Source organism: Tenebrio molitor, chromosome 2 (assembly GCF_963966145.1).
Source record: "Tenebrio molitor chromosome 2, icTenMoli1.1, whole genome shotgun sequence".
In the NCBI taxonomy this organism is placed as follows: domain Eukaryota; kingdom Metazoa; phylum Arthropoda; class Insecta; order Coleoptera; family Tenebrionidae; genus Tenebrio; species Tenebrio molitor.
The window spans coordinates 16,656,399-16,673,029 of record NC_091047.1 but is presented as its reverse complement, the minus strand read 5'-3'; the positions used below and the strand labels follow the sequence as shown (position 1 = coordinate 16,673,029).

General features: G+C 35.8%; 2 protein-coding genes across 3 annotated transcripts in view; both read left to right on the top strand.

The window, feature by feature from the left end:
- Positions 1-16,631, top strand: part of LOC138125088 (uncharacterized) — a 32,042-nt gene that overhangs the window by 187 nt on the left and 15,224 nt on the right. The window lies entirely within an intron of this gene.
- On the top strand, positions 11,806-12,378 carry LOC138122584 (uncharacterized). The gene has a single exon (XM_069036817.1). It carries the CDS (start codon positions 11,806-11,808, stop codon positions 12,376-12,378), a length of 573 nt encoding a protein of 190 aa, XP_068892918.1.

The window sequence follows — 16,631 nt, the reverse complement described above, 5'->3', positions numbered from 1 at the left end:
GAGGTTATGTTTACCGTTTAAGATTGAAGTAAGGAATCAAATATTTTTCCTGAAATCGTCAAGAAAGTGGGTCATTTCAAGACGCAGTTGGATCTTGAAAGTGTCACTTTTCAAGCCTAGTCAGTTTTGCGATTTTTGCCTGCCGAGGCATTTTTACTTTGCAAGTAGATAGTCATTTTACTATAATGGTTATCGTTACCTAGGTGACTGTGTCCGACTTGATGCGAAAGAATTTTATTTTTAAATTTTTAAAAAGTGATTTCAGAAAAAATTTAATACATTACGCAGCATGAAAGTGTCTATGCGTGACTTGGAGGCTTGAAGAAGTACCTACCTAGTACCTATCGGACGCTTCGCATCCTCGTATTCTTCAACACGCCTCCTCGTCTGCAAAGTATCACTTTCATGCCTTGTAATGTAGTATACTATATTACCGGTGTTTATTTTCGGGGATAATATGTATAACTAGTGTTATGATTATCATCGGTGATAGCCCTAGTTAAAACCGATGAAAATCCACCGAGTGCGCAACACGAGTTCAATTTTCTGTAGGTTTTAACGAGTGTATCATCGTTGATTAATTATAACACGTGTTATATATTTGGTGAGAGAATACAATGAACGCTAACAGAAAATACATTTTTTAAAAAGTCAAGAAAATTTTAAACGATCTGTCAGTTTGACAGTAAATAATTACAGTTACAGGATACTCAATACAACATTTTTTTTTTGGAGTTTTCTTCTTCTTACAAAAACATTTTTCCAACAAGTTTTCTAAAATTCAAAAGTCAAAATTTTCAATGTAAACAAAATTTCCTTACATTTGCAATAACCGAACCAGCAGCACAAAAGGCAGAATACTGCATAGATAGGGCTGCAAATTTAATCATTTCTTATCTGACCCAAAACACATTTGCCCGCAAAAACTTATTGAAATAAAACTATAAGTACTGGGTGTTTACCTTTCTTTGTCAGGTAGTATATTTGTGCCAGATGATGTACTAGGTAGAATGTACTACAGTGGGTTATGGACGTTAGTAACCCACTGTGCTAAAGGCAACATGGGTTATAACAATAGACTAGTTATAGCCCCAGTTTACGTAATTAAAACTAACTAGTAAAACATGATATTACTATGGACCTTTACAAATAAGGATGCTCTTTCTCAGTGACGTCACTGCGCAAAGGAATTCTGCGTCCTGTGAGACAACAAAGATGTTGACCGTTAGGTAAAATAACTTCGACGAATTAAACCAACACAAACCAATTGAAATAAGTGTAGCGGTCAACTGTTCTCTCACAATACGCAGATCTCCTGCGCATATTTTCCATCTCTTATAAATGTAAAGGTCCATTGCATATTCAATATTGGATAAATAGCATAACTTATCATCATGTTGTATGACATTAATTGTCATTCTTTTCTCATTTTTTTGACACTTTACTGACATGGGCATAATCACTAATAATAATAAATCAGACAGGGATTCTAACCAAATTTTGAAATTACATTGATGACCAAAATGTATTGCTCGCGACTGCACATACAGAGTGATCAACAAGAATCCAAATCAGAGCAAGCGTTGCAAATTATCGGTCACGTCGTAGCAGAATCATACGCAAATAAGCGTTCAAAGCATGGCCGTAGACAATTTGTGGTCTCAAACGCTAGTTTATAATAAATCATACCTCATGAATTTTAGACGTTGGAATTATAATTGTGCATTTTATTATTATTATAAGATAAGGGAAACAATTTATAAGATAAATAAGAGCAACATTTTACATTTGTAAGAGTAAGTAAATTATCAGCTTTATTGCCAAACGCGACGCCACTGGTACGGAGATGTTTCGTTTAAATGTCACATTTCAAAATTCAAGGTTGTTGTTGTTGACAATTTAAGTGATTTAACCTAAAAAACAAATCTTCGATTTCGGCAATATTTACAGACGTTTATTGGAATTGTAAGCAATAATTATCCCAGAATAAGTTGTAAAATGGGTTTTACCATTAAAGAGAAGGCATTTTTATTAGATTATTTTCGAAAGAGGGTGAAACAAGAAAGTGAAGACTGGCCTTACTTTGTACCCCCTTACACTGAAGAATTTCAAGCCAAATGTCTGAACCTGATGGTATTGGTTATTAACAAGTTTATCAATGTCTTAAAATTATAATGCCTAATTTTAGTGAATCATAATCCATCATTAAGAAGAAGTCAGGTCAGTCCTTAGTTCAAATTTTAGAAATGGTGCAAAATGTTCGACAAATTGTCAAGGAACATCCCTCAACTTCCATAAGGCGTTTAAGACTGCAAATTAAATTGAGTTATGGCACTTATTGCAAAAATTTTGAAGGAGGCTATTAATTTGTTTCCCTTGTGTGTTGCAAGAAATAAAACCCACACATTACCTTAAAGAAATTTTCACCATAAATGAATTTTGGCAGTCCATTTCACCTGACAGCTTCATAAGTGTTTTTGGAAAATATGAGAGGCGAGTTTGACTCTTTCTGGACCACAATGGAGAACATTTGGAGCAGTTTTTGTGAAAACTTATTTTTTGACCATGGAATAATTAAATGTTTTAATTAAACTGCTAGAAAAGATACGAGTAAGTTCTCAATTAACCAAAAATGTGAGAATAATAACTTTAGCACTTTTCTTACAGAAAACAACAAAACAAAGAATTCTGAAAAATAATTACTTTTAAAATTTTGTAACCAAAGATTACGTGCCTTATGAAGGAATTTTATGTAACTGTGTGTTTTTTCCTTAATCAGTAATAAATAATAATTAATAATAACTTCCTTTTAAATCCATTATTCATGAATTACAAACAATTTATAAAGGCAATTAATAATAGATTTTTGAGAGGTAGGCAACCAACAAAACGAGTGCACAGCAATTATATAAAAGTGTCTGATTAGTATACGACGTACGTTTCGATAAAATAAAAGATGAGGTAGCACTCTTGATTTGGTTTCTTGTTGATCACTCTGTATAAGGCATTCACGATCTTTTTGGGACCGAGTTGGCTATGACCATCTAGTGATTTTGTTGGCAGTACCTCGGTGATAACTACATTCCCTAAAGGAAATTGACACTTTTTGTGTTAGGTTAGGTTGTTTTCAGTTTAGGGTTATATTTTCTGAATAGGTACATTGTTGCCGGATCTCTTAAATCTGGTCTGTCCTTTTTAAATTAAATTAAATCGTTTAATAGAAAATTTTTATCGTAATAAAATTATTTTGGCAATTTTGACTGTTCCTTTGACGGAAATTTAAATTATTTTTACACACTTAATAAATCATTTAGTTTCTTACGAATATTAAAATAATAAATATGGCAATGCGGTGGCAAGAAAATGTCGAACAGACACTGACAGGAAAAAAAATTGCATCCGTTGCATCACTGAGTCAGTTAGTCCAACATGAAAAGAAAAAATCATAGCCAACTCGGTCCCAAAAAGATCGTGAATGCCTAATATTGTGAATTTTTTTTAATAAACGATTGTCAGTGTCAAAATTAAGTAAAAAACTACACTGTACCACCCTAAAATGTGCACATATGGACCAGCTGTATACTGTATAACAATTTTTACACCAAATCATAGTTGAGGTTATGTTCAATTCACTTTTCTTCCTACCTTTCTTCAGTGAATTTATCTTGAAATCTTTTTCAGATTTGAAATAAACTCTCGCTCGTCAGGGTGCAGGCTCAGTTACATTAAAAAAATGTTGATACTCAGTGTGCCTAATCGTATTATCATGACTATATCATTCATTACTTTATAAACCAATAAGAATCTTTGATTTTCTTTAGTTACCATGTGTTACAGCGGTTATTGTAGGAACCAGGGCGATTTCGAACATGGCCTCCTAGATCGAAAAAGACAAAGTCTCTTATAAGGCCAGTCGCATCGTAGAAATGTCTGTTTTTAAATGTCTTTCATTGACATTCCTTATAGTAGCTCCCTCTATTTTTCAGTCATGTACATTACGATAGGCGGCTAATTTTGAAAAATCAAAAATATTTGTCAATTTATTTTTACAAAATGCCATACGTAAGAAAGTGCTGCATAAAATCGTGTAATTCAAGTAATCCTGATGATAATGTTTCCTTTCATTCTATGCCTGCAGACGCAAATTTAAATTTATTGTGGAAAAATATTTTTCTCCCTACCGGTTAGAAATGTAGGCTGTGGATACCTCATTTGAGGTGAGAAAATTCAACTTTCTCGCTAAGGTAAGAAAGTTAATCATGAAATGTTTATGGTAAAACTGTACCAAAATACAAATGTCAAAAGTGTCAAAAGTGAAATAAGTTATTGATAAATGAAAGCCAATTCAATGAAGTAAGTTGGTAGGTCAATCATATAATCTGGAAAATAAACAGATAAGCTAGGTAGGTAGATTACTTTACCCTGTTTATATCAAATTTTCGAACAAACCTCAAATCTTCAAATGCGATGACAAGTTAATTAAACAAATAACACAGCCTACTATTCAATTCTCAAAATTTTCGTTTTAATCACGAATATAACCATCTTTTTTGACTTTTTTCAACAAAGTTGTGCCGGTAGGGAAAAAAATTGTATTCAAACCTTGTTAAGAAAGTGTCCTTGCAGACCTTAGGCACTTACAAACCTCGTCTACGACTCGGTTTATAATCTTTGCCTGCGGTCTGCAAGAAACCACTTTCTTACCTTGGTTTGAAATATACTATTACTAGAGAACACTGGTATGTAATATGAATTTAAAAGTGTTTACTTCTCTATTTCGTAGACATGTACCAGATAACGGACTCTGCAGTTATTACAATATGTAGTCAACATTTTACTGCAGATAGTTTTATACCAAAAATAAAACAGCGTAGACTAGGCAAGGGAGCAATTCCTTCCTTATAGAAGTGAATTTTCAAAAATTAATTTAGTAATATTTTTGTAGTTTTCAGACCAAGGCTGAGCATGCAGTTCGACTAATTTTAAAGAATGGATTGATGAAGAGTATGAATACATCTAATCTAAAATCTGGTCTAGAATACAAAATGCAAAATTAATAGAAATTCAAAATTTAAGTGCTCAGCCTAATTAAATTATCGTAGTATTACCCGACAACGTTCTTGAAAAGTTAGAAAAATTACAAGCGTTTAGATAAACATTTAATAAAAATTATGTGGAAATAGGATCAGCAGCCACAGCTTTCCTATGTGGCTATTTAATTTTGAAATTGAAAGAAGGTGTAAATTGTGATATATGTTTGTCGACTTTATGTGATGCGTCACCTAACAAGAAAAGTCCCTTGTTAGAATTAATTTACAATCAAGATAGAGGAAATTTAAATTATCCAAACGAACGATTTATAAAATTAGTAGAATTTTTGGTCCAAATTATACAGGAAATCTTGCCATATCTTCCACATAAAAAAGTCGATTATATTTTGACCAAATTTTAATTTCATACCTTTATATCAACCCCATTTTTCGATGTAAAATTCATAATTACACTGTTTGCAGTATAATACATAATAGGTAAATTAGTATCTCCGGTACTAAGTAATTATTGTAATTCGAAGACACAATTTTTTAAAAAGACAAACATTCTTACCAAAAAAAGAAAACTTATGAAATTAAATTAATTAAGAAAATAATTTAGAATTACATAATCATGATTATTGTTACATTATTATTGTTCAATAAATAATTTTTGATAACTGGCTTATCTATTGTAATAAAAAAAAAATGATGATTTTATGGTTCTCATATCAGAATCCCAAAATTTATAGATTCTTACCAATCAACCTTACGCTGCCAATTATTTGAGGTTATATTATTGAAGATAGGCAACCCTCCAGAGTCCAGACCCCTTATAGTGCTGCCCTCTTAAAAACACGAAAAAGGCCTGAAACTAGCTAATGCGGCTGGCCTTATAAGAGACTTTGTCTCTTTCGATCAAGGAGGCCATGATTTCGAATATACGAACCTTTGTATATTCGAATATACCAACCTTGGTATTTTCGCTCGCCGCCTTAACTTACAAATATTTTTGCGCTAACTGTCACATTAAATCGCTCTGCTACTGAATGCGCCCAGTCGGTTTCGGGAACCTGTTTATTTATTTATTTATTTATTTATTTATTTTATTCATGATATACGGGTCTATTTTGTAACTTATCATTAAACAACTATCCGTCCGATAGTGATGCTCGTTAAGCATTGGTCGCTATTGAACTACAACGATTTCAGCATATTTGGTATTTCTTAAATCCTATCATTATCATTATAATTCGATAACCATCGTTATGGCAAAAGTTTACAATTTTAGGTTGAATAGTAGCACAACGGCCAACTTTATAGTGCCTATATGTTCATGACAGTACATGTACTTTTTATGTTTTTTACTGTCACTACCGCGTAAATGTTGGAAATGCAATAACAATAAGTAAATAACACTGATCACAATCAATAATAACTGATACGAAAGCGGCAAGAAAAGCTTGCGACTGTAAAGTTATATAAAAAATATATACAAAAATATATCAAAAAGACGACTGTACAAAATAATGTAATTTTGAACGTTATTGTTAGAAAGAGGTACTGTAGCAGGTAGTCCTGCCTACTTTCTTTGTGAGAGGGGTGAAATCACCCACCCTTATTTAAGTCGAGATATAGCGGTAAAAACCAGAGTCTACCACCATCCTTGGTACTTAACACTTGTACATCAACATTTTGTCATACAATAAAGTTTTTAAGTAGTTATACAAAGACGACTATATCATTTGAACGGCTAATATCACCACCCAACAGTGATTAATCGTTCATAATTTTGGTCCTTCGAGCCGGATGATTAAATCCATATCACACGACGGTCGTCTAGTGTAATAACAAGTGTAATACAACAACAATTCAAGAAGCAGTTTCGACACCCAGAGGGCAGCAACGATTTCGTCACCTTCAGCAAGGGCAAAAGGGCAGCACGAATAGTCACCGAATTGGGTAGCAGCGAAGCGATCATCACTCAAGACATCAACAAAGGTTAGTGGCTCTCAATCCTTTCAATTTCCCTTCCAAACTACATTACTACGTACGACTTTTTCTATTGTTCTTAATTTCGCAAATTTTCATCTCGACCACGTAAATCAAATCAATCATTATGCCCGAGACATCCTTATTAGATGAATCAATTGCCAAATTAGAGGCTTTAAAAAAGAAAAGAACCTCATTAAAAACAAAAATTACGCGAATTCAAAGCTTTGTTGCTAACTTTCAATCAAATGATAACGATGTAAATCCACTAAAATTTAGAAAAACATTCATCGAACAGACATTCAAAGATTATGAAAAGGTACAAACTGAAATTGAATTACTTGATTCTTCAACGACAGCTGTTGAAACGCAGACTCAGGACCGCGTCGAAATTGAGTCAAAATATTTCGATGTATTATCATCAATTCAAACAAAAATTGAACAAATGACGCCTCCACCGCACACTGCGGCCACAACGAACGGTAACGGTAGTTGTTCCAGCGCTAATTCACATTGTTCTAATCGTGATCAATCAATCAAATTGAATCTGCCAACTCTAAATTTAAAATCTTTCACTGGTTGCTATAAGGAATGGTTGTCATTTCAAAATTCATTTAAATCCATTATTGAAGACGAAAACAACATGCTAAACAACTGTCAACGTTTCCAATATTTGCGATCATGTTTATCTGGTGAAGCTTTGCGAGCAGTCGAGTCATTAACGGTGTCATCAGAAAATTATAATGTAGCGTGGGATATCTTAAAGAAACGGTTCTGCAACAAACGGCTGATCGTCCACGATCACATAATAGCCATCACAAAGGCACCCCAAGTAATTAAAGCCTCGCATTCGTCACTTAGGTGTTTTTTAGACACGTTGAATTCAAATGTTGCCGCGTTAAGACAGCTAGAAGTACCGATTGATACTTGGCACGCTCTTCTAGTCGTAATAATTGTGGATAAATTAGACGACAATCTTGCAAGAGAATGGCAGGCTACATTAACCGACGAGGTTCCAACTTACGGTCAAACGATCGAATTTTTAGAAAAGAAATGTCAGTTGTTGGAATCCTTAAATCTATTGCACCCCAAATCGAACGTCAATCCGAATCACAATAATGCAAAAAACAATATGTCACAAAAACGAAGCACTACATCTTATGTTGCCACAAACAAACTACATTGTACATTTTGTAAAAATGACGATCATACAATCTTTCAGTGCAATGAATTTACAAAATTAAATGTAGAGGAAAGAAACGCTCAAGCTCGAAACCTGAAGTTATGTCTTAATTGTCTAAGAACCAATCATTTTGTTAACAACTGTCAGTCCAAATTCAAATGCCGTAAATGCAATCAAAGCCACAATACGCTGCTTCACAAAGAAAGACAAATCACGCAAACCAATGAAACACCAGCACAGGTAGAAAGTTTAAACGCTCATTCTATGAGGTCCCAATCATCAATTATTTTGTTATCAACCGCGATCGTTCTCATAGAAGATCGTAATAATAAGTCACATAAATGTAGAGCTCTCCTGGATGCAGGGTCCATGAACAGTTATATTACGTCATCATTTTCCAAAAAACTACGTCTACAGCAGAAAGCCGTAAATATAACCGTTGGCGGAATTGGTCAAATTTCGACGAACATCAAACAGGCCGTCCAGGTAAACATCAAGTCTCAGTACAATAAGTTTTCGGCGAACTTAAGTTGTTTTGTTCTGGAAAAAATAACCGAAAATCTTCCCCTGGTGACCATAAACATGTCTGCAATAAATATTCCAAAGGAATTACAGCTAGCCGATCCGAAATTCTTAGAAACTGCACCAGTAGACTTACTTATCGGGGCTGATTTGTTTTGGAACCTTTTATGTCAAGACCGCAAGGAAATAACACTGAAGAACCATAACAAACTAATGCTGCAAAATACCCATTTAGGTTTCATTGCGGGTGGGTCACTAAATATGAACAATAACAATAGCTCAAGCACCTGCTCGCTTTCTCTAACGTCGGTAAGCGACATTTTAGAGAACCAGATGCAAAAATTCTTCGAACTAGAACAATGCAGCAACCCTTCCGAACAAAAATGCTTTTCAAATGAAGAGATTATGTGCGAGCAACATTTTATTCAAAATACGTGCAGACAAACAAACGGAAAGTTTCTTGTTAAACTGCCATTAAAAAATGATCCTCCAATTCTCAAGTCAAACCGCGATAGTGCTGTAAAGTTTTTTAACAATCTGGAACGAAACCTAAACAAAAGGCCTACACTAAAATCAGATTATGTGCAATTCATGCGGGATTACATCTCTTTGGGTCACATGGAGGAAGTTCCGGGTTGCGAATTAAATAAACCGAACTGTACATATTTGCCCCATCACGCGGTACTCAAGGATTCTACATCGACCAAGTTAAGAGTTGTTTTTAACGCGTCATTTCGCTCAGCTGATGCATTAAGTCTAAATGACAATCTTATGGCAGGACCTACAATCCAGCCAGAGCTTTTTGCAATTTTGTTGAGATTCAGAACTTTTAAATACGTCGTAAACGGGGACATAGCTAAAATGTACCGTATGATAGAAATACATCCCGATCACAGTGACTATCAACGAATTGTTTGGCGCGAGAACACCGAAGATCCGCTAAAAACGTATAGATTAACCACTCTAACCTACGGTACAAAACCGGCCAGTTTTCTAGCAACAAGATGTCTTAAAGAACTAGCTCTTCAAAACGTAAATCAGTACCCGGAAGCCGCTAAAGCAATTCAACAGGATTTTTACGTAGACGATCTTCTGACGGGAGGAGACTCACTTGAAAACCTAATCACTTTACGAGATCAAATAATTCAAATTTTAACTCATGGTGGTTTCTTATTACGTAAATGGGCCGCCAATCATCCTGCATTAATTCCAGATAGTCACGAGCCTAATCTCAACGTCAGTTTCGATAAGGATGCTTACACTAAAACGTTAGGGCTTTTTTGGAATCCTAATCACGATTCGTTACGCTATCAGGTAAAACAGTGCGACATTCCGAAAAGACTAACAAAACGCGAAATCCTGTCTAAAACTGCCCAGGTATTCGATCCATTGGGTCTTGTGGCGCCAGTAGTAGTAAAAGCAAAAATAATCCTTCAACAGTGCTGGAGTTTGAAAATTGGATGGGACGATCTATTACCTGAAACTATTTATTGTGCATGGGTTAAGATCTTGCAAGAACTCGCTCACTTAAACGAAATCGAAATTCCCAGAAACATAATAAAATCAAGCCCCGTACAGGTGCAACTACATGGTTTTGGTGACGCATCACAAATCGCATATGGCGCTGCTGTCTATCTAAGAACAACTGATCATAGTGGCAATCATCAAGTTCACTTAATTTGCGCTAAATCTCGTGTGGCTCCTCTTCGCACTGTTACGTTACCACGCTTGGAGCTGTGTGCCGCCTTAACGTTGTCGCGATTATTTAATACAGTTTTACGAACGATAAATGTCAAAATTGATCAGCAATTTCTCTGGACAGATTCCACAGTCGTTCTGGCATGGATAAACGCTACATCTTCAAACTTACAAACATTTGTAGGAAATCGAGTTTCCGAAATTCAAACGCTAACGGATGCGAAAGATTGGTATCATGTCAAAAGCGAAAGTAACCCTGCGGATGTACTAAGCCGAGGTGCTTTACCTGGTCAACTCAAAACTAATAAACTGTGGTGGAACGGTCCTGATTGGCTGTCAGAAAACAACGACACTTGGCCCGTATCTAACGTAAATCTTTCGGATATTGAAATTCCAGAACGGCGAACTGTCACTCTGACCAATATTCATTCTCGCGAAAGACAACTACCGCTTCTTACAAAATTTTCAAATTACAAAAAAACTGAACGCGTAATGTCATGGGTATTACGGTTCATCAACAATTGTAGGAAGCCAAACCAAAGGCAAATCCCTAGTTCTTTAACATGTGAAGAATTAAAAGATTCCATGAAGGCCATCATGCGTTTAATTCAAGAAGTTGCATTCAACGATGAATTAGCTTGCCTTAAACAAAACAAACCGATTAACAAGAAATCACGTTTACTGTGCTTAAATATTTTTCTCGACAAGAATGATAATTTAATTCGCGCGGGAGGTAGGTTGCAAAACTCATCCTTAACTTACGATGTCAAACATCCCATCGTGCTACCAAACGATCACCATTTGATTAAGGCATTAGTCAAACACGTGCACATTGAGCAACTGCACGCTGGTGTTCAGGGAACTTTAGCCGCGTTACGTCAAAATTTTTGGATAATTTCTCCACGCAGTGTGGTACGCAAGATTTTGCACCAGTGTTTGCAATGTTTTAAAGTCAAACCAAGCGTTATGTATCCTATTATGGGTAATTTGCCCAAATCCCGTGTCGAACCAACCAGACCATTTTCAATCAGTGGCGTAGATTATGCCGGGCCTATTTACATCAAGGAGTGTCGTGGTCGCAGTAAGCGTACTGTGAAGGCATATATTTGCGTCTTTGTCTGTTTTTCAACTAAAGCCGTTCATTTAGAACTAGTTGGTGACTTAACGACTCAAACCTTTTTGAATGCGCTAAAACGCTTCATATCAAGACGTGGTCATGTGTACCATCTTTATTCGGACAATGCTACAAATTTCGTTGGCGCCAATAGAGAATTACTGGAACTAAGAACATTTCTAAAGTCAGCTTCATTTAGTCAAATTACAGAAAATCTGGCTAATAAGGGTATCTCGTGGCATTTCATTCCCCCCAGATCCCCGCACATGGGCGGTATTTGGGAAATAAACGTAAAATCCATTAAAGGTCATTTAAAGAGAACAATTGGAGAAGTCGTGCTTTCCTACGAAGAATTGTATACCCTGTTAACAAGAATTGAAGCAGTCCTAAACTCCAGACCTTTGTGTCCCTTGAGTAACGATCCTAATGACCTTAATCCCATAACCCCTGGTCACTTCCTCATCGGAGAGCCATTAACTTCTATAAGCGAAAGAGATCTTAGGACGACGAGGATCAACCGATTGACGCAATGGCAAAGAGTGGAACAGATGAGGCAGCACTTTTGGCACCGCTGGCAAAGGGAGTACCTTGTTCAAAACATCAATCGTTCCAAGCAGCTCCGTGGTTCCGGTTCCAGACCGTCCACCCCCGCCTTGGAAGTTGGTTCCATGGTGATTCTAGTTGAGGACAACACGCCGCCACTACAATGGAAATTGGGACGCATCGTAGAACTTCATCCCGGAAGTGACGGTGTTGTGCGCGTAGTGTCCGTAAAGACTGTCAATGGCATCTTCAAAAGAGCCACGCGAAAGGTGTGCGTTCTGCCAGTGAATGAATAGACTATGTTTGTATCGTGTAAATATTTGTTATAATTATGCATTAACCCTTTTTTAACAATTGACTTCAATGTTTGTATTTTTTAATGTTTTTTGTCATGTTTATTATGTAACAATCCTTTTTCTAATAACCATGTTCGATCTTTGCTAATTTCAATATTTTTGAAGTCCGTGCCTTCAAGGGGGGCGGTATATGTACAAAATAATGTAATTTTGAACGTTATTGTTAGAAAGAGGTACTGTAGCAGGTAGTCCTGCCTACTTTCTTTGTGAGAGGGGTGAAATCACCCACCCTTATTTAAGTCGAGATATAGCGGTAAAAACCAGAGTCTACCACCATCCTTGGTACTTAACACTTGTACATCAACATTTTGTCATACAATAAAGTTTTTAAGTAGTTATACAAAGACGACTATATCATTTGAACGGCTAATATCACCACCCAACAGTGATTAATCGTTCAACGACTCAGTAACAGTATCAGCTCTATGTTGACGAATTAGAAAACAATAGGTTCTTCAGGAATAATAAAAATATGTAATAAAAGTAAAAACAAAAAAAAAAGGAGCAAGTGTTTTACCATTATTGTAAAATTATTTGTAAAATTTCATAAAGACTGTGGATTGAGATATTGCTTATTGCTTCCTACAAGCTTTTGGTAGCTGGCGTGAGCCATAAAACTCAGGGCTAACACAAATTTTATAATAGCAGGAATTTTTTGAGTCTGCCGTTATCTACGTAAGGTAAAATTTCTAAAAACAAATCTTGTCCAGCCTTCCTACTAAGTCGCTAGTGTTTTCTGAAATTTTCTTTTGTTGTAAAGAACGGATCAGTTACATCTCTTAAATATTGATTTAACAATCGATCACGATCTTTATGTCTTGTACCGATCAGTTAATAATAGTTTATAAGAACTCTTTTCCAATTCTGCCACTACTTGTATCAATATGTCTCTGTTCATCGCTAGAAAAACTCGCAAAAGCAAGTTTTAATAAAGACAAATCAACACGAACGAAATATAGTGGATAGTAAAAATGCATAAACTATTTAACGGTGACAGCTGATGTCAATTTACGTTATTTAGCGAGAAGCAAAACTTACAAAATACCATTTGATCACTATATTCCGATTAATCACTAACTAACGAGGGATCCTTTAGTAATGATGATCGTTGAGAGTTACAAAATAGACCCGTTAGTCTACCCGTATACAACTCGAGGATGGAAAATTCTCGATTACTCGACGTGTTGCCGGAAACACCACTCGATCTACGATCTCGTGGTGTTTCCGGGCAACACGTCTCGTATAATCGAGAATTTTCAATTCTCTAGTTGTATAATACAGGGTTATTCTAAATGATTGTAGTCGAAGTTGGCGTGAAAACTCAATGTAAAATTTCTGGTTGCCGCTCCACATAAAAAAACATCAAAGTGATGTGAATAAGTGAGTACACACGGGAGTTAAATTGGGTGCAACTCAATATTTCTGGATTCAATCGTTAATTTAATAAAAATAAATAAAAATCTCATCATCGCACTTTTCATCTAAAAAATGACAGTGACAGCGACAAAACTGACAGTTCACATGAAAGCGGCAAAAATGTAATAACATGGGCATGGCCTACTTCGACTACAATCATTTAGAATAACCCTGTATATGAAAATCACTGTGTGGCTCTTACCAACATGACAACGTTTTTTTGACAGTTGTTTATTAAAAAAATTCAATAATAATTAACCTTTAAAATATGATTAGCAATATGATAATCCAAACTGGACCGTTGTTGTCACTTTATTTTTGGGAATTGTTGAAATGGAATTATAAAAGATGGAAAATATGCGCAGTAGATCTACGCCTTGTGAAACAACAGTTGACCGCCAAACCGTATTCCCATTGCTTTGTGTTGGTTTACTCGTTGAAGTTATTTTGTGTGCAACCGTACGCGAAATGAGCACTTCGCGTACCGAGAACAGGCCGCGAAATTCAATTTCGCAGCCGTTGCCTTGACGACGACCGTAAAAGTAAGCATGTTGGGGTTCAATGTAATCGGTGTTTATTTCTAGCAAACTAACTAACTAAATACAAGTCACAAAAAATAAGCAGTGTATCTAGGAGGGAGGTTAGAGGAGCTGAGTCCCTGCGAAAATGCTGGCTGAGTGTTGATCTTTTGTAGCCGTCGGTTGGCACTCTCTCGATGGTGTGGTGTCGGCGGGAACGGTTAACCAATGGGGGCTGTGAGGGAGGGTAGTGTTGCAATGTAGGTATACTCCGTACGGATATATTGCACGTTTTTAAATTCTAGTTCCAAAACATAAAGCAGTGAAAAATACTAAACTCTCCATCTCAATTGTTTCACGTTATGTAGAAAACCGTTGTATCCCTGTAGATTAATTCCCGCCAAACCAGTTTCTGTGTCTGTCTTCTGTCAAAAAACGTGCAATCTATCAGAGTACGGAGTATACATACTACTAACCGAGCTACTAACGACGCCATGAAAAGTTGGTAGCGAAGCGCATTTGTACTACCAGTTTTCCTTAACGTAAAATAACCTGAAAAGGGGCGGATGATGCTACTTATCACAACATAACATTTACCTTCCACAATAAATAAATTCCAGTAAGTAAGCCAATACAACGTTTTCCGACACCATTTTCACATTCTTCTTGTTACACCAGTCTCTAAACGTCTAAAGTTACCGTAACGTTTTTCATATTGCCGTTTCGATTTTTCAGCTTTCAAATGCGACACTGCACAATTTATAACATTCTTTAACTCTGGATGAGTAGGTACACGGAACTGAAAAATTGTAATTTTCTACAAATTTTTTCAAAATGAATTGTTTTATTTGTGTCGTTTCTGTAGCGATGTGGCGACATGTAAGCCGATTTTATTTTCATTGACAGCGAAGGAAATTTTACGTGTTCATTTTATAATTACAAATTTTCGGTTGCACACAAAATGTTGTGTACACCGTGGCTGCGAAATCCTTTGACGACCTTGAGATTGTCTTAACTTCTCGATGACAATTTTTCTCTCGGTACGTCAAAGAACGATTTCGCATCCTTGATATAGAAATAACTATTAAAATTACAAGCAATCATGTGAATGAAAAGTTAGGAAACTTTCCAAAATATCTCACTGCAATAGTAGATTACATACTGAGGTGGAAAGTGTTTCATTCCTGTCGAGAGCTAAGATAGTTTACCAAGGCGTAGCCAAGGTGAACAAATCGAGACAGGAATGAAACACATTCCCACCGAGGTTTGTATACTATTTTATTCGGAATCATTACATTTTTAGCAAATAAACAATTCTATGATAAAGTTTCATTTCTACTGTTTTTCGACTTTCACTAAGTACGCCACTGGAAAAACCTTATAACAGAGAGGGAAGTAAAGATAAAAAGAAATGGTTAACTTTCCGCCCTCGTATAAAGTTAGGAATGTGTATATTACAATACGATTCCGAATAAACACTATTTTTGTTCGACACTGTCAGAATTTGAGACTTTTCTCCTGTGTGAACGGATTTTGATAAATTTGACAACTTGTCAAAACGAAACGTCAAGCTAATTTTAAAGATTTTCAGCGATTTGGAGCCTTTGGGGGGCCCGTCGAACAAAAAAATGTTGTATTCAACTCGTTCTTGTGTAATTTGGGCTTTTTTTGGCAGTCGTGGACCTTTAAAACTCTCGTTTCACTCGACTGGCCCACTCATGCCAAAAAAAGCTCAAATTACACACGAACTCGTTAAATAAACTACTATTATATATTTTTTGATCGAAAGCAAACGAAAGGGTTTTGTCTCAAGTGACGAACCCAAGCGATATACATTTTTCGCGGAAGATTATGTGGACGAACGTGGATGAAACGAACAAGACTGTGAATGCAAAATGCATTTTATGAATCCATCTTTTTGCAATTTTTTATGTTTCGTGACTCATTAGTGTAGCATTAACTCTGTATGTAAACAATTGCAAAAACTTAAGCTCCGAATAGAAGCAATCATATGATCCGATATGATTATGATTGTCAACATCACCTATAGCTGTCAACATCTTTGATTCTTTGGTGTGTGTCTCTCAGGACGCAGAATTCCTTTGCGCAGTGACGTCACTGTGAAACAAAGACCATCCTTATTTGTAAAGGTCCATTGTCACACATTTCGAAACATTTTTGATTGAGGAAGGAAAAAAGTTTGCAGTCAGCACAGTTATTAATACTTTTCGGTAATTTTCCTAACACATATTTTTATAG

Coding starts and splice junctions, on each gene's coding strand:
- LOC138122584 (XM_069036817.1), top strand. CDS start 11,806: ATGGGCGGTATTTGGGAAATAAACGTAAAATCCATTAAAGGTCATTTA.